Below are 18,805 nucleotides of genomic sequence, written 5' to 3' on the forward strand. Positions count from 1 at the left end.
CTTTGTCCATGTTAAATTGCCTGACCTTTGGACATACGCAGACTGGTAGATTAGTATTCCACAAACTCGATGTTCTAGTTCAATGCCTAGACAGAATCGAGTTTTCCCAAGATCCTTCATCTCAAATTTGGGTTTCAAATAGCTCGCGGTTTCTCTTATTTCATCAAGAGTACCTATTATGTTCATATCATCGACATGTATAGCTACAATTGTAAATCCGGAACTTGTTTTCTTTATGAATACGCAGGGGCATAATTCATCGTTCTTATATCCCTTCCCAATCAAATAGTCACTTAGACGGGTATACCACATCCGCCTGGATTGTTTCAATCCGTAAAGTGAGCGTTTCAACTTAATTGCAAACGCACTCTGTGGTTTAGAGTAACTTGACTTGGGTGATGCAAGGCCATCAGGCACTTTTCATATATATATATATATATCTCTGAATCTAGATCCCCATAGAGATATGCAGTCACCACATCCATGAGCTGCATTTCCAGTCCTTCGGAAATTACTAAGCTAACTAAGTAGCGGAACGTTATAACGTCCATTACGAGAGAGTATGTTTCCTTATAGTCAATTCCAGGGCATTTGTGAGAAACCTTGCGCCACAAGGCGAGCCTTGTACCTCAGGACTTCATTCTTCTCATTACGCTTTCTGACAAAGACTCATTTATGTCCTACAGGCTTTACACTTGGTGGGGTTAGCACTATCTGACCAAATACCTGTCTCTTTGTCAAAGAATCTAATTCTACCTGGATTGATTCTTTCCATTTAGGCCAATCTGCTCTTTGTTGACATTTTTCAATAGAGCATGGTTCGATATCATTGTGCTCCATGATTCCTTGAGCAACAATATATATATCATCAATGTGTATGGAAGATCTTTCTATCAACTCATACGCACTCTCATAATCCTCTGAGATTTCTTTGTTCTCTGGAATTATTTCAAACATCGGAGCGTCCTCCAGTATTGATTCATGGACATAACTATAATCAGAGATAATCTCATGAGAGGGATTCTATACATTGATGATTGGTTTGTGCCTTACTCACCCTCTTCTTCCTTGGGTGAGTGTCAATCGAACCAAGTGACCTCCCCCTCTTCCTTGGGGAGCCACGGCCTCAACCACACCTCCACTAAGTGCGGTTGCAGTGCCTCTATCTACCTCACCGTCCCCCTTGTTGGGGACTTCTAACCTTGACGGCACATTTGCAGCTGGTATATGTGATCTCGTCACTTTTGCGATATCAGTAAACGTATCAGGCATCGAATCTGCTACGTTCTGAAGATCGATTATTCTTTTCACTTCTCTTTCACTTTGTGAAGTGCGGGGATCAAAATGAGACAGAGTGGGGACAAACGACGACAATTCCTGTCGTTCCCTTGGAAAATCCTTTTTCCTATCTCCCCCTAACGACGGGAAGACTGTCTCATCAAAGTGACAATCCGCAAATCTAGCGGTAGAGAGATCGCCTGTCAAGGGTTCCAAATAGCGAATAATTATTGGGGATTCACATCCAACATAAATACTTAATCATCTCTGAGGACCCAGTGTAGTGCGCTGTGGGGGCGCAATAGGCACATATACTGCCCAACCAGATATGCGTAAGTGTGAAATGTCAGGCTCATATCCAGTTACTGGTACGCAGAAAATGGTTGGCTAGCAGTGGGTCTGAAACGAATAAGTAAAGCTGCGTGCAATATTGCATAACCCCATGCAGATATAGGCAGGTTGGTGCGTATAACCAATGCCCTAGCCACCATCTGTAGCCTTTTGATGGTGGCTTCTGCGAGACCATTTTGTGTATGCACATGGGGTACATGATGCTCTACATCGATCCAAATAGATATGCAATAATCATCAAATGCTTTTGATGTAAACTCTCCAGCATTATCAAGCCTTATAGACTTGATAGGGTGATCAGGGTGGTGAGCCCTTAAACGTATAATCTGTGCTAGGAGTATTGCAGCATTTCTTGTGGACAATAAAATGACATGTGACCAGATTGTCGAAGCATCCACCAGAACCATAAAGTACTTGAATGGTCCGCATTCTGGATGGATAGGTCCACAGACATCTCTTTGTATCCTTTGTAAGAATGGAATGTTTTGTTTTGTATCTTTAGCATAGGAAGGTCTCGATCCTGTTTTTTTTTTTTTTTGCTAAAGAGCAGGCTTTGCAAAACGAGTGATGTGCCTGTGAAATAGTCAATGAGGCATAATGGGAGGGAGGTAGTGCTTCTGGTACTTCAGAAAGCAATGACTGCATTTGAGCAATCCTAGAATCGACACTTTGCAGTGTGGCGGATTTTTCTCCCATTTTTCACTCGAAATAAGGGATGTCCGTGTGAGTTCTTGAAAAATACAGATCATCATGTCACGACCTCGGTGCCATAGGCGGTCATGCAAAAGCTTGTATGAGTCAGTGTCCCACATTTCATTGTTGGTGACAGTATAGGATTCAATGATCCGAATCGTAGTGAGGGACAGTCCACTAAATTGACTCATAAGTTTCTCTAAGATGTGTTTCCTTCCACAGTCATTAGATGTAATATCAAGGTATTCAGTTCTATTCTCACGGTGTGTTTTTACATGATAACCATTGGCACAAATTGCTTTGAAACATTAACAAGGTTCGATTAGCTCTTGGTGCATACAGAGCGTCTTTGACTTTAAATATATCTCAGATTCTTTAGAGTAATTCTATTTTAGTAGAATGATAATCTTTTCATTCTAATAATAATTTTTTCTCTAGATGTATTGCTTTACATCTTTATATTGCAATTTCGAACCATGTAAATATGTGTAGTAAATAAATTTGAATAAATTCAGTGCTTAAGAATAAAATTCAAAATTTATTAATGAGCCAACGATAATCAAATCAAGGTCTTGTTCTAATTCATCAAACCATTATTGAAATAAACTTTAAGACCAAGTAATTGTCTAATTAAGAATGAGGCATTATGCCTTCACAACTGTTTTTGGAAAATAAAATGAATAAAGCAGATCAGTCAAGATTGAGAGCATCCATTGACTTAGCAAGTTCCTCTTTGCCATTGAAGTCTGCAATTGTAAGGTTGGTGTTTAGGTCATGACCTCATTCTTCCATATAGTGAGCCTCTTGTTCTTTAGACTCTCTATACCTCTTGTAATTGGCTGCTACTCTGTTGTTTGCTTGGCAGTTCTTGTACCAATGCCCAATGAATCCACACCTATAGCATGGTTCATTGTCAATTCTTTCCTTTTGCATCTTGTTTCCATGATCCCCATGTCCCTTTCCACGTGGTGCATGGTTGCCACATGGGTAGGGATCATCACGTCTAAACCCCTTTGCATTAGAGTTCTTTTCACCTTTCATTTTTCCATAATTAGCCTCAGGAATTTTCTTTGTCCTAGTGGGCCTGACATTGTTATTCAAGAGAATCTCATTTTGTCTCTCAGCCACTTGTAGTAGGCTTATCAACTTATTGAAAGTTGTGATTCTTTTGTTGTCATAATCCAACTGATACTGGTTCGCTAGTATAAAAGCTGAATTAGGAAAGGTGGTAAGAGTCTTGTAGATCATATCATCTTCTGTGATTTCCCTTCCACAAAAATTGAGACATGCTTTTAAGCGCAACATGTCCTTGTTGAAGTCACTGACTTTTTTATAGTCAAGCAAGCGGATTCCATTCCACTGAATAGCTAGTTCTGGGAGTAAAGTGTCATGAATGTTCCCAAAACATCCTTTAAGGGCATCCCACAATTTTTTGGGTGTCGTCAACTGAAGGTACTTCCAGCGTAGGCTAGGATCAATATGTCGCCTCATAAACATTAAGGCATCTGCTTTCACTTTATTAGATAGTTCATCATCTTTGGGGTCAGTAATGGTGGCAGTGTAGTCTTTTGCCACAAAGGTAGTTTCCATATCGGAAACCCAACGATGGTACTCAAGTCCTTCTGAGTCCAAAATGTCAAACTCAGGTCGAGTTGGATCAGCCATCTATATAAACAAGAGAGAAGAAATAAATTACGTAGTCATAAAGACATCCACGTGAATTATTTTCCAAAATATGAATTAGATTTCAAGACCAAGATTCGTAATGGTCACACATTTTGTTTTTGTTTTTTTTTCGATGCTATGTGAAAATACTTTATCACAGTAAGTGTGTGTGTGTGTGTATAATGCGCATGAATTTTCATTATCATGGCAAAATGGAATTTTATATGTTGCATTACAAAAATAATTATAACACATTTAATAATAAATAAAACATAGCATATATAAAAATAAACTACATGACATGCTCAAATTGCACAAATATACAACAAAATATATGCTACATATATCATGCGTAAAAATAAAATATAAACAATAGCATAATTAAAGGCATGCTTAGGAATAACTATATAAGCGTAAATAAAATTCACAAAACATGCTCAGAATTGCATAAATAATATATAACAAAATATATATGGCATGTTCAAAATAAAGTATAAACTATAGCATAATTGAAACATGCTTAAACATAATTATTTAAAACATAAATGACAAGGCATGCTGTAAGAGGATTAATATTATCGAACAAAACATGCTTAATAACAAAATATAATAAAAGCATAAACAATAAAGTATAAAGCATGCTTTGTTAAAATCATAAAATAAAATAAATAAAACATACTTGATTTCGAGAAAATAAAACAATCCTAGCACACGTGCGTGTTGATGCAGGCGTGCGTAGCGATGTTTTTGGGCTTGAGAAAAACTGAGCCGCTTTTTTTTTTTTTTTTTTTGGCCTGCTAGCTTTTTTCTTTTTTCTTTATTTTTTGAGCTGCAGGGCCCCCTTTTTTTTTTTTTTTTTTTTTTTTTTTTTTTCGGGCCGGCTCTTGCTTTGGGCCGGATCCGCTCCTTTTTGTTTCTTCTTTTATCTTTTTGCTTTTTTTTTTTCTATGTTTTTTTGGTTTCTTCTTGCTGGGCCGGGTCAACCTGCCTCTTTTTTTTTCACTTCTTCGTCCTCTCTTCTTCCTTTCGTTTTCTTCTTCGCGTCTTTTGGTTCGCTTGGTTTTTTTTTTTCGGCGTTCAAATGGTTGCTGGTGCAGGATTGCTGCAATTGGGTGGAGGCGAGCGAGGTGCAGGTGACAACCCAGATGGGTTGGGTAGATCGGTGCAGGCGGGGTTGATGCGTGGGGGGGGGGGGGGGAGGCGCTGAGCGAGGCCCGGGTGGAGGCTGGAGGATTGCGATTGTGCGTGCGATCTGTGCTGTTGCAGTAGCGATGGTGGAACCGGGTGGGCTCTGCAGGTGGTGTGGGGCTTGGCCGCCGGAAGAAGGCGCTGTGGGTCGGCTGATCGATCTGCAATTTTTTTTATTTTTTTTTGGTGGTGGCAGAAGAAGAAGAAGTCTTCTTCTAGGTTTTTGTTTTTTTTTTTTTTTTTTTCGACGGAAAAGAGAAAAACTAGAAAATTCTTGGCTATTTGCGCTGAGCGTGCTGATAACGTGTTAAAGTAAAAATGGATTGGAATTGGTCTATTCATTTCATTTCATAGTCCCATTATATAGGGATAGAGTTACAACGGAAATATTAATTACATTAAATACATTGAATGCTGATTGATGGTAATCACTAATTCCTTGATTCCCTCTCCGTCAGTTGCTTTGACGAAGACACACAATATGTTTTTCTTTTAACATTTCCACCATTATCAGCCATTTTTATTTCTACTTTTAAGTGACCACTTGCGTGGGCCTGAGAATACGACCGACCCGGCCCAAAAAAAAAAAACACACACCTTTTGGCGGGAGATGATCCCTCCAATATAATTCTAAAAAGCCCCAAAACCCTTAATACTCCCAAAATCAAATCTGAGAAGACTGAGAAATGGCAAGGGAGGAAGCGAAGCTGAGTGAGGCGAAGGCGTCTTACCGGAGCGCGAAGGCCATCGGCAACCACGAGGAGGAGGCCCGGTGGGCCAACGTCATCGGCAACTTGTTGAAGGACAGAGGCGAGTACCTGCAGGCCCTCAAGTGGTTCGACATCGATTACCATCTCTGCACCAAGTACTTGTCCCCCAAGCACTCCCTCGCCACCTGTCAGTCCCTCGGTGAGGTCTATCTCCGTCTCGAGCGTTTCGAAGACGCCCTTGTGTATCAGGTAATCTTTGGATTATTTCGGTGCTTCGATTCGATTCAGATTCGGTGCTGTTAATTGTTGTGTATTTGTTTTGGGGTTTAGGGATCTGTGGGTTATTGGAAAATAGGAGAATTTGAGCGCTGAAATGAATTGAGGGAGTTACCTGAAATTTGTTATCAACTTGTTATATTGACCTAAATGTGTGTTGAGTTGTGTGGAGGGGGTGTTATGGTGAACTTCTTTGGAGTCTTCAGTTGATCATTTCTGGTTCGTGCCGATATTGATTTTGTTTAGAGTTTTCGATTGTGTGGCAGTGTCCTAGCAAAGACCCGATTTGATGGTGCTTAGATTGCAGACTTTTAGTTGTCATGTGAATGGAATTATTTGACAGGTTTTAGACCGTAAATTGAGAAGTCATTTAGCTGTAGGTTTAGGAGTTTTACCTCAGAGAAAGAAAGATTGAATCTACGGATTGTCATTTTCTTTTGCAGAAAAAACATTTGATGCTTGCTGAGGAGGCCAATGACCTTGTTGAGCAGCAAAGGGCCAATACGCAACTAGGTCGTACCTACCACGAGATGTATCTAAAATCCCTGGACGAACATCAGTCGGTGCAGAATGCCAAAAAGTACTTCAAGTCTGCTATGAAGCTTGCACAGGCTATCAAAGAGAACCCACCTTCTAATAAATCTTTTTTTATCAAAGAATATATTGACGCGCATAACAATGTAGGATTGCTTGAACTTGATCGTGATAACCTGGAAGAGGCTGAGAAAATCTTGACTAGAGCATTAGTTATTTGCGACCAAGAAGAGGTGAATGGATATGATGATGGGCGCACCAGGCTTCATCACAATCTTGGAAAGATTTACACCGAGCTGAGGATGTGGGAAAATGCTCGGGAACACATTGAGAAGGACATTCTGATATGTAAACAAATTGGGCATTGTGAAGGAGAGGCAAAGGGGTATATCAATCTTGGCGAGTTGCATAACCGTGTTCAGAAATATCAGGAGGCAATCCTTTGCTACCAAAAAGCACTTGATCTAGCAAATTCAATGGAAGATGAGGATGCCTTGGTACGTCAAATTGAAGACAATATCAAAACTGTAAAAGAATTAGGTAAAGTAATGGATGACATGAAGAGAGAAGAACAAAATCTCAAGAAGCTAACAAGAGACATGGCCATAGCAAGAGGCACAACACATAAGAGGAATTGTCAGCTCAAGCAAATTGCTTCTCTTGATGTTCTTATTAACAAATCAGAGACTATCTCTGCCTGGCCAAAGGTACAATTTTCTCAATAGGTTTCCTCTGTTGTTCTACTATTTTCAACTGCCCACTGCTCTTATTAAAAACACACCGCTTAGCGGTCTTGCAACTCTCTTCTTTTTCTTTAAAAGGTCGGTGTTTGAATAATTCCTTTCACAAGTAAATGGGCAGATGGGGTTTCTGTTACACAATGTTAATATCTATCAAGCATAGATTGTATTATCTCCTGCATTGCTAAATTTGTCATTAGACTACATTGGTTACAATATGAGCATCATCAGATGTTTGGTCTTAATTCCAGACCAGCAGATGAGTGCCACCTTGGTTGGGTGTTCTTGTCATCTGACACACACACACACACACACACACAGAGGAATGTGCATATATACCGGTTTTTTTTTTTTTTTTAAAGACGTTAAATGTTATTTATATAGAAGGATTTGATGGTGTGTGCTGAGGTGTTATTTAGGCCTTTTAGGGAGGTCTCTTGGAGGATGATGACAGTATTTGTCCCAGATTTTAATTTTTTTTAAACACGAGCATCATGGTTATTATTATCATGTGATCATTATTCCTTAATCCTTCAAAACGTAGCAATGACTGCTCTGAAGATAATGAATGGTTATTGAATAACGTATTCAAGAAATTTGACAGAAAATATATTGTCAGGAAGTAATTTTGTTCTTCTAATGTAAAATTTAAACCACCTATTGTTCTTTAACAAAGTTTAATGTTATTCCTGTCATTACTGTGAAATTTTTATATTTTCAGGTCCTTGAATTTGCGAAAAAGAAGAAGAAAGTAGCAACTGAAATTTGTGATAAAGAAAAGATTGCTGATTCACTTTTGAGCATTGGAGAATCCTACTTGAAGCTAAGGAAGTTCCAGAAAGCCCTTAAATGGTGCATGAAGAGTTTGAAAATTTACAAATCACTTGGAAACTTGGAGGTAAGTTGCTGTTTTCCCTATGAAGTTATATAATATGATTTTTTATTCTTATTGTCCTTTTTAGTTGACAAGACATAGTGTAGGCTTAGAAAATGCTTGTATAATTGCCAGTAGACTTTGACCAGCTCTCCATAGGCTATTTTGGTAAACTGGAGATGGTGTTTGCCCTCCTGTTGGGCAATGCCTTGTTGTCATGAATGTATGTGGATCATGTTGGTTGATGTATGTAATCTCTGGTCTGGAGGATGCTTACTTAGAACTTGCAATCTCAGGGACAGGCGTTGACACAAATTAACATAGGTCATGTTTTGGACAGTGAAGGTTATTATGAAGAAGCACTCAATGCATTTACAGATAGCTACAGGTATGGTTTCTCTAGTGGACATTTTTAATTGGAATTCAAAAAATTGTATAGAATTTTCCAATTTGGAGCAAGTGTTTTTTTAATTCACCCTGGATTCTCTAACGAGGTGCTGCATCATGCTCAGCCAAATTATCCTCCTAGATGCATGTCTTTGATATTGTAAACACAGACCTCCAAATATCATAAACATAATGAACATGCAATCTACATACCTCCAGTTTGCCATTTTATGACTTAATGACTGTTTGTACAATACTACAATATAGTGAATACACACACATATGCATACATACATGTATATGTATGCTCACATAAAAGTAGGTTCTGGCCTTTGTGGTATGATGTGGACTGTGTATGTACAACATGTTGAAAAAGATGTTTACAGTAAAAAAAAGGTTATCATTTTCTTTTTCCTAATAGCTCATTGAACACAGTAGATAGGTGTTTAGATAGAATACCAATACATCAATTACTTTTTCTTTGCTTTTCTTGGCTCTAGAAGGCATCCTTGATTTAGTTAACACACAATAGTTAAGCTAGCATTTAAACAACCCCTACTACCAACACCATCCTCAAGCTGGCTAATAGATGTGATCAACTACTACTCTACTCTAAGCTTGTAGCAAGCAGAGTCAAAAGGATGCTCTGAAAGGGTGTTGTTGAATATGCCAGCTAGCAGAAGAGGAAGAATGAATCCTACATAGGTTCCTTTGAAGGTAGTTAGAGCTTTAAATTTTTGTACCAGTCATAGAACCGAACAAGAGTGAATCCTTGTTGTCTGTCTTGTCACCATAGGGACCGAAGTAAATCAAACGGAGTACCAAGATGAGACAATTCATTAATATAAAAGGAAAGTAAAGATTTTTTTTTCTTATTAAAATGAGTAACATATATGAGAAGCTGAAACAAGAGAATAATCAGTTTAGGAGAAGCCAAACAAGAGAAGAACTGTGCTAGGAGATACGTGCCAAGAACCAAGATGGGAAACATAAGAAACCTGGCAACATGTTGTGTTTTAAGAATAACCCTTCTCTTTCCTTTATGTTCACACTCCCCACTCCCCTCCCCCCCCCCCCCCCCCCCCCAAAAAAAAAAAAAAAAGTCATGTTGAACTTCTGCTGTGATGTATTGCAGGCTTGCTGTTGAGGGTAAACTTTCTTATGTACAGCGTACTGCACTAGAAAATATGCACTATAGCAACTTGAACAGATTTGATGATGTTGAAGAGACCAGGTAATTTTATTAATGCAATCCCCTTAACAGAAGTGAAATTCTGGATGCTATGCTATGTGATTTTATGTTCTATCTCATTTTCATAGAGTTTGTGCTTATGATGAGTTCTTAGAGAAAGATACCTCTGTGCAGGAGATTGCAACTTGAAATTGACAAATTGGAGCAAAACAATGAAGGGCTTGAAACAGAAATTACGGCAGAGGATCGCTGCTCTGAATCTAGTACAGAAGGGAGTGGTGATTTCTCAGATAATATGCCTAATGCATGCTGTCCAGAAGAGATAAGAAACTCCCAATCTAGCAAATCACAATCTTTAAACCAAAAGGAAGAGTTGAATGATGATGTACCTTTGATTTCTCTCATCCGATCTACCAAAGTGTCGTCTAAGATGAAATCAGCTCATTTAGAAAACAATGAGCTTGGAGTGGTGGGCCGTAAACGCATTCGTTTAGTCCTGTCTGATGATGAAGACGAAATGTCTGATGAGGCAGAAAGCCCAAAAGTCAGGCATAATAAAATCCCATTAAATGTCGCTACATCTAGTGAAGGTAATTTTAATGATTGACTGATTTAACCCAAATCATAGTCACAGTGGACTCATTTTGATATTGCCCTTGTTGCAGTTAAGACTAGAAGTAATACAGCCAGTCCTACTACTAAATTTCAGGTAGGTGGTCTTGAATCAAGAGTGGAGAATATTGTGACCTCTCTACTATAGTTGATGTGCTTCACCTTTTGCAGGATGTCTCAGCCTTCACCTCAAATTGTGCCACAATATCTGATCCTCCTGGTAATACTGAAGAAAGCTCTAGTTCATGCAAATCCAGGACTCTTAATATGGCCACTCCAGAAGGCAAATCTTTTAGAGCTTCAAGTTCTGGTGAAGGTTTTAATGCTAGTGGCTCTAAATGTGATGTCAGTGTCTCTGGAAATATATTGCATAAAAATGACGCTGCACAATTTATGTTGCTTACTTCGGATGATAAGCATAATGTGAGTGTTACTCTATTTACTTGCAAGCAGATGCTTCTGTATCGTGGCATATGATTCTGCTACCTTGTTATTTGACTAACATATTGTGTCTTTTTCTACTAATCGCAGCAATGTATAACTTTTGAAATCGATGAAGACATAATACAGGGCTCATTCATGGCTTCTGATAATTTAAGCATTGAGTCAGTGAAGGTTCAACTGGCATGCTTGTACTACTTGCAACTTCCTATGGAGAGAAAACTCGAGGGTAGGCATTTGTTGACTTCAGCGTGTTTCTAGTGGCTAGTAGCTATAGCACGAAAATTTATGATATATAAGATGAATCACTGCTGCAGAAAAAACTCTGTTCATGTATTCTTTCGTTTATTTTACGTTTTGAGAAAATTTTTAATTAATTTGAATTACTTGGTTCTAGACAGTAGTTGCAGTTGGACTTTCATTTATTTTAAGAAAAAGAAGGAAAACATTTTGAATGAGTCTTTCGACGTGATTATCCTCCAAGGTGAAAGCTAGGTGGATTTGCGCATGACATGATCATTCTTTTTTTTGCAGTATAGTTATAGATAATGTGTTACATATGGTTAGACTCTAGTACCCTTACAGACATTCATTAAAACAAGAGTCGGCTACTTTGTCTTGGTGGTGCACACCAATTCTTGCCAAGCACACATATTGTTCAGCTTGCCTATGTATTACATGTCCTATGCGGTTTTTGGACATTGCGTGTGAATATATTAGAGGCACCAGAATTGACTCTTTGCCAACAAGTATAATGCTTTTCCCAATTTTTTTTATTGAAGAAGAAACGGGCAGAACTTCTCTGAGTTGCATCTTTAAGCATTTTGATGTCACTAATACTTGGATTTTCCACTTTCAGGGCTAGTTCCAATAATTCAGAATGTAAAATGTGGTGAAAAAGTTATTGAATCCCTCGAAACAATCAAAGCATTTCGGGGGCATATGGGAAAAATTGTGGTTGAAGCTGTCCTTGATGGTATGTCTTACAACAGTTCGGAGTCATTCATTTTTATTTTTTTATTATATCTATATTTTCTGATAAAGACAATCAGACATTTTGAGTACATTATTTTACAAGTTCTTAAGCTATGTTTCTGTGTTTACTGTGCAAAAAGAAACTTTTTCAATTATTATTCTAGTAAAAGCACAACAGCTAGTGAATCACTATCCAATTGCTAGTTGCTACTGTAGTTTTTTTTTTTTTTTTTCAAAACAAAATTTAACTTGATACTTCTGCTGTTAGTATGGTTATTTATGATTTATTATTGTTTTTAGTAGTATATTACTATTTCTTCTACTGTTGTTTTCTTTATTTTTGGTTGGATCTAACTTTACATGTTACCATCACAGGATGGGTCCAAAAGCGCTTGATAAAACTGTACACCGATCACTGCTACAAGGTATCTGAGACACCCAACATGAAGTTGCTAAAGAAACTATATGATCTGGAGGTAAGACTAGAGGAATGACTACTGAGGCAAAAATTTGACATCCTTGTTCTGTATTCCACAACCTATTTCTGGATAATTATTGATATTCTTGTAGGCTTGAATGTATTTCCTTATTTTAGTGTTTGTTTTCTCTGTATACCAGGTTTCAGACGATGAAGTTACTGTTTCTGAATGTGAATTGCAAGATTTATCAATAACTCCACTGTTGAATGCCCTCCATGCCCATAAAACATTTGCAATGCTAGACCTTTCCCACAACTTGTTAGGTAATAGTATTTGATATCCAGCCTATCATTAATTAGATTCGCAGGTGTTGCTTTTGGACTAAAAAGAGAATTATCCGTTCCTTAACATGTTCCAATTCGACGCAAGCTGTTCTCTTTAGTTCTCCTTTGCATTATTAATTAATCAGTCTTGGAATTTTTGGTTAGTATTAACTGCTTTTTGGCTCGGTATCCCCCAGGAAATGGTACTATGGAGAAACTCCAGCAAGTACTCACATCATCAGGCCAAAAATATGGTGGCTTAACGTTGGATCTGCATTGCAACAGCTTTGGTCCAACTGCTTTGTTCCAGGTATGTATCAGCTTTGCACCAATTTCATGTTAAAGCATAAATTTGTACTTTTTGGACCATTCAGCCTACATGTTTTTCCTATGTATTAATTTAGTTACTTTTGGTTTTTTATATTTAGGACCCTACTCTTACACCCCTCCCATTTTTACTTGTTGCTAGATGGCTTTATTATGTTATAGGAGATAATTGGACTGACCTTAACTTTCTTTTTAAACGTGTTATGGGGTGGCTGTGAACAAGACTGGCATTAATGAACCACAGGGTACAGTTGGCATGAGTGGTAGCTTAAGTTCTTGAGAATAATAGTAAGAGTAATGCTAGGTGAACCAACTTTTTGGGTACTACCTTGACCTTATTTGGCAGCTGATGTGGCATGTGGCTTAACAATATGACAAATCAGAAACTTTCATTGTATGATGAGGCTGTGCCACATTAGCTGCCACATAAAGATGGATTCCAGGCGATACCTAGAAAGGTGGTTTACCTAGCATTTTTCTAATAGTAAATCACATACTTTATCATGGTCAACGAAGCAGGATATCATAATGCGAGTTGATTATAACTTCTAACATAAGTGGAATTCCATTTGCTGTGCCCTTTAGATTTGGGGGAGAGGGTAATTATTAAGTTTTAAAATAATTGTTATTTCTAACAACTTAAGTCGAGACAGTTGTAAACCAACAATCTTATCAGTAACTAGTTAAAGACTGAAACCTCATCTATATATTGAGAAAGCTAGAAACTCTTTTAGGTGACTCTTAACCTCGAGAACTCTTTAAAATTCTGTTTAAGTATAGATTTTCTATACTTATTATGAGGTTTTAGAATTTTCAAAGTCATTCTCACTTTCTTGAATTAAGCCTCAGTTTGTCATATTCTATTATTATCTTCTAGTTATCTTTGACAGTTGATAAAGAAACTGCTACATTTCATACGAAGTGCACAGATGGTGCTTGTGAATAGTCTTTTAAATATTTAAAGATGATCAGATTCGTGTGGAGATTGTCCATCTTTGTTGCCTATGGTGAGTCTAGAGTCCAAAAGATTAACCTATATAAAATGGGAGAAATTCAAGAGGGAATGCTATTGGCCCAAAAAAAAAAAGGGATAGAAGGAATGCTAACTCCTATAGTTCTACGGCCATGCCCATTTTTGTTGGTTTAATTTGGAATTGAGAAAGAAAAGAAAAGAAAATCATGATTATAAGGTGTATGTGATTTTGAATTTTATATATATTGATGAATCAGGAGTTGCATATCAAATAATTTCACTATTAGCACAAAGATAGTGGGGCCTTTCTTTCCTGTCTTTAAAGTAAGCTTACTATAACGATTTTCTTCGGCCAATCTTCAGATTTGTGAGTGCCCTCTGCTATTTACTCGATTGGAAGTGCTTAATATCTCAGGAAATCGTCTCACTGATGCATGCGCATCTTACCTTTCAACTATCTTGGAGAATTGCAAGGGTAAACTGCTTTCCTTGCTTCTCAACTAATTCAAACTCTGAATTCTGTTTCTTATCAATGGTCGTTATTAGAAGCATAAGAATTTTTTTTTTTAATTATTTGGACTAATATCGCTCAATGTGAGGCTTATTTTCCATGGTGCTCCTGCTTTGTGTGCTCTTCGCTTTTTAGCCCTTTGCAGTTTGAGTATAGAGCGATGCTCCATCACATCTAGAACTATTCAAAAGGTTGCTGATGCGTTGAGTGCTGAATCTGTCCTTGAGCAACTTTGTATAGGTACATTTGACTTGTCATATGCATAATACATTTTTTTTCTTTTCCAATTGGGGCAATCAGCCCAGAAAGAAAACAACAGAAAAGAGACTAGCCAGCATTGCTGGCATTAAAACTTCTAGCTCTAGGAACTCCAGAGCTTCAGTAACTAAAGCTGGAGGATCATTAAAAGTGCAAACCCCTTTAGCATGGAGTGCTATTCTTAGCTAAGAGATCAGCAACCAAATTACGCTCCCGATGGATATGCTTGATCTGAATTGAGTCAAATTCATTCATAAGATTTCTGCAGTTCATGACCAGGATCCCCAAAGGATGTAAATCAACATATGTATAATAGATGTTATTGTTTGGACTCTATTTTTCACTTAATATGCTGTCTTAATTCCTTCTTCTTCTTCTTTTTCTACAGGATATAACAAGCCTATTTCTGGAAGTGCCATTACTAATTTACTCGTCAAGCTTGGCACTCTGAAAAGGTTTAGAGGAATCAAAACCCTTTTTTTCTTCATTCTGTTTATATAAGTCATAGAGTTTACCCTCCACTGATTTAAGTACATATAAAAAAGAGCTGATTGAGTGTATAATTGCATTGGCTTATTGCAGATTTTCAAAATTAAATATGAACGGCTTGAAGCTGAGCAAGCCTGTGGTTGATAGTCTTTGCCAGCTTGCTAAACGCTTGTCCTTGTCAGTACTAATGCTTGGGGAAACTGGTGTCGGACTTGTGAGTGAGCTCTGTCATGATTACTACTACTTCTGTTGTTGGATTTTGAAAGCCACTCCTGCTGCTATGGTTTAAGTTTTACATGTTATTCTTTTGCAGGACGGAGCATTGTTAGTAACTGAGTCATTGTTCCATGAAATTGAAGAGTTTGTTAAACTTGACTTATCATATTGCGGAGTGACATATAATTATGCTGTCAAACTAAGCACTAATTCTTCTATGGTTTGTGGCATTCTTGAGCTGAGCCTTTCAGGAAATCCTATTATGCAAGAGGTTTGTTCCTTTCATTCGGTACCTTGCTAATTGTTAGACTGTTGGTTATTATGCTTGTGGTAATTGCTGGACGCATTGCAACTTGCAAGGAACTAACTGAGGAAACAAATAGTTGGTGTCTTTACTTTGGATTGTGGTCATTTAGATCGTGCTCATGTTAGATCTATCACAAGTTCACAACTTAACATGCACGGTAGGGACGTAGCCATGTACAAGGCTACTTGGGCTGCAGCTCAACAACCCAAATTTCTCCCAAAAATGATTATATACCGTGAAATGTATCATTCTTACATGAGTTTTTGACAGACCAGCTGGTTAAAGCTTTGATATAACGCAGATTAGGTCATTGGTTCAATCACCAATAGAATAGGTTTCTTCTTCTTTTTTTCCTTCTCTTTCTTTTTTCTTTTACTAATTTTCATTTCCTTTTTCTTTTCTGGGTCTATTCTTTTTACTAATTATACATCAAAATATTTATAGCTTTATCTATTCTTTTACATGATAGGATTGAGTATAGTAAATGAGATGTATTTCTAAATTCATTTATTTACAATTGGTGCAATTATTGTTAATCGATAAAGTGTGTATCACGTAGGTATTATTTGTATGCTTTTAGCAGGAAAAAAAATAGCTTATTGTTCTAGCCCATTTGAACTTGACATCATGAATCCGTCCCTGGCTAAAATTAGTCTAACCCATTTTGCAATTCCTGGCTACATCCCTGCATGCAACTTTAACTAAGAACAAAATTTTACGATGATGGAACATTTTGTTGGTGTATTAGCTTATAATAGGATAGTCCATACTGTCTAAATTGTATCCAGGCTTTTCGCTTTTTTATACTAGCCTGACTGAACTCTGACCACAGGGTAGCAATGCATTATCATCAATGCTTTTGAATTCTCAATGTTGTCTGAAAGTTTTGGTCCTTCAAAAGTGCCAGCTTGGGATCTCTGGCATTCTGCAAATTATCCAGGCATTATCAGGTTCATACATTATGCTTCCTTTATATCTCAATATTAATCCTTAGCAATGAACTAATAAATTGGTGGTTTGATTTTTTGTGCAGGTAATGCTTTTCTTGAAGAGCTCAATCTTGCTGAAAATGCGGATATTGGTAAAGAGTACTCTGCACCATATGACGTGGCAGAAAAAGGGAGTGTTGGACTCTCGCAGCCAAACCTCAATATGCTTGAATCTTCTCCATTGGTATCTGTGCTCAAAGATGTTAGCCAGCTTGAAGTTGCTGATAGTGAAGATGATGAAGTTGGGGTTGAAGCTGCTGCATCTGCACGCAACGAGAGCTGTTCAAGCTCATTTCAAAGAAATTCCTCATCCACTGGGTGCCAGTTTCTTGAAGAGTTTTCAACTGCCATTGATATGGCAAAGAATCTGCGGTTCCTGGATCTTAGCAAAAATGGTTTCTCCACACAATGTGCAGAGATACTTTATTCGTCATGGTCAAGATCAAGATCTGTTTCAGCTCGGAGGCATATCAAGGACAAGACCATCCACTTCTTTGTGGAAGGAATGATGTGTTGTGTGAAACCCTGCTGCAGGAAGGACTAATATCTACACCGTGGTTCCAAATTTATCACATTAAAACTGGCAAAATGTATAGGCACATCACTGTAAGTTAAGTAGAATATATATTTCACCAAGTAGAATAGATTGTCAAACATTCAGACCCCAGAAAAGAAGAAACTAAGAAATGTAATACATCAACCAAAGGAGCAGGATGGCTTGCTCTTTTACCGCATAATGTGCCTACCTAGTGCACTTATATTCTTGGCAGTTAAAGAATTGTTTCTCATGTTTTACATATGCATCTTTTAACTCTTGAGTGTGAAATATGACACAACCATCTCTAGTTCTACTAATAGAATTCAGACATTTAGTCGGTAAGTTGTGACCTATTGATAAGTAATACTTCTAACATTGTAAATGTCATTGGTTCGATTCTCATTGATATATGTAAAGGTATGGTGGGTTAAGGGTTAAAAAACAAAAAAAACCTAGACATTTAAACCAAACCCAAAAAAATTTCATGGGTTTCATTGACCTTACTTAATGATTAATTTAGGGATAATACCGGAATATTATTCACACTGAAACATGATTACAAGAATGTTTTGCGGCTTCTTTTGAATAAGAAATTTAAATATGTGTTCCTAATGTAATGAACGCTCTAAAGTCTCAACATCAAAGCTAAAAGCCATAATGTTCTTTAAATATCATATTTGCAGTTTTGCACCACAAAAAAAGAAAGGAAAAGGATCCGTGTTATACCTGCAGTTCTAGCCAATTAGTTGAGGGGCCTACACTCACTTTTTTTGTTGAATTGTCACTTAACAGCTCCATTATATTGAAAATAACTCATGGAGCTTGATTGTGACAAATAATGGGCCTCCACAGCTTGATTTGTGCTCTTGCATCATCTCTTAAAAGTTGTTAAAATGGATGAAGCTAATTTTGAACTTTATATAGCAATCAAAGTAGTTCAATATTCACCTTATTTAGTCGACAAACGTGGTAAAAGCAAGGCGTCTTAGGTTTAGGAGCTCATCATTATTAGAGAATACTAAAAATTTCTATAATAATTACATGGATTACTATAATCCGAAATCAATTTTTGACAAATATTTTAGCTCATTGCAAACCTTTTTCAATCATCAGGGTTAACAGAAAACTTACTAAAGTTTTCCATTTTGAAGTAACTTTTTAATTTACCCTTCTCTTATAGCAGAGCTATTCACCTAAGAGACATATTTGAATAACTGTAAGAGATAAGTGAATCTGACAGGTGTGTATAAAGTACAATTTTACGTGATTTTTTTTTAAAGTACAAACAGTTTATTCACAGTGTAACAAAAATTTGAATATTAGAAAAGAAAAGAAATGGTGATTAAATACCACTGTATGTCCACTGTACAAATTATTGCATCCAACCAAGGGGCGGTACAAGCACTTGAGAAAAGTAATAATACATGCATAGTAATTTCATTGGCGAAGTCATGACTAATAAGCCAAACTTGAAATGAGGAGATAGGGCTAGCTCCATCATGAATAAATATACCCATCACAACATCGTATACAGACATC

The 18,805-nt window shown here is 37.3% G+C and overlaps 1 protein-coding gene across 1 annotated transcript; it reads left to right on the plus strand.

Moving 5' to 3' along the window:
- The first annotated feature begins 5,839 nt into the window (after positions 1–5,839).
- On the plus strand, positions 5,840–17,523 carry LOC112185817 (protein TONSOKU). Its single transcript, XM_024324127.2, has 20 exons — positions 5,840–6,134; positions 6,605–7,402; positions 8,157–8,333; positions 8,606–8,697; positions 9,832–9,930; positions 10,063–10,478; positions 10,554–10,597; positions 10,672–10,923; positions 11,032–11,170; positions 11,801–11,917; positions 12,292–12,392; positions 12,535–12,658; positions 12,856–12,968; positions 14,322–14,433; positions 14,605–14,709; positions 15,116–15,182; positions 15,310–15,430; positions 15,530–15,703; positions 16,572–16,689; positions 16,773–17,523. The coding sequence occupies exons 1-20, from the start codon at positions 5,862–5,864 to the stop codon at positions 17,270–17,272; spliced, it is 3,942 nt and encodes a 1,313-aa protein (XP_024179895.1). The 5' UTR covers positions 5,840–5,861; the 3' UTR covers positions 17,273–17,523.
- The last annotated feature ends 1,282 nt before the right edge of the window (positions 17,524–18,805 follow it).

This window comes from Rosa chinensis, chromosome 2 (assembly GCF_002994745.2).
Source record: "Rosa chinensis cultivar Old Blush chromosome 2, RchiOBHm-V2, whole genome shotgun sequence".
Classification (NCBI taxonomy): Eukaryota; Viridiplantae; Streptophyta; class Magnoliopsida; order Rosales; family Rosaceae; genus Rosa; species Rosa chinensis.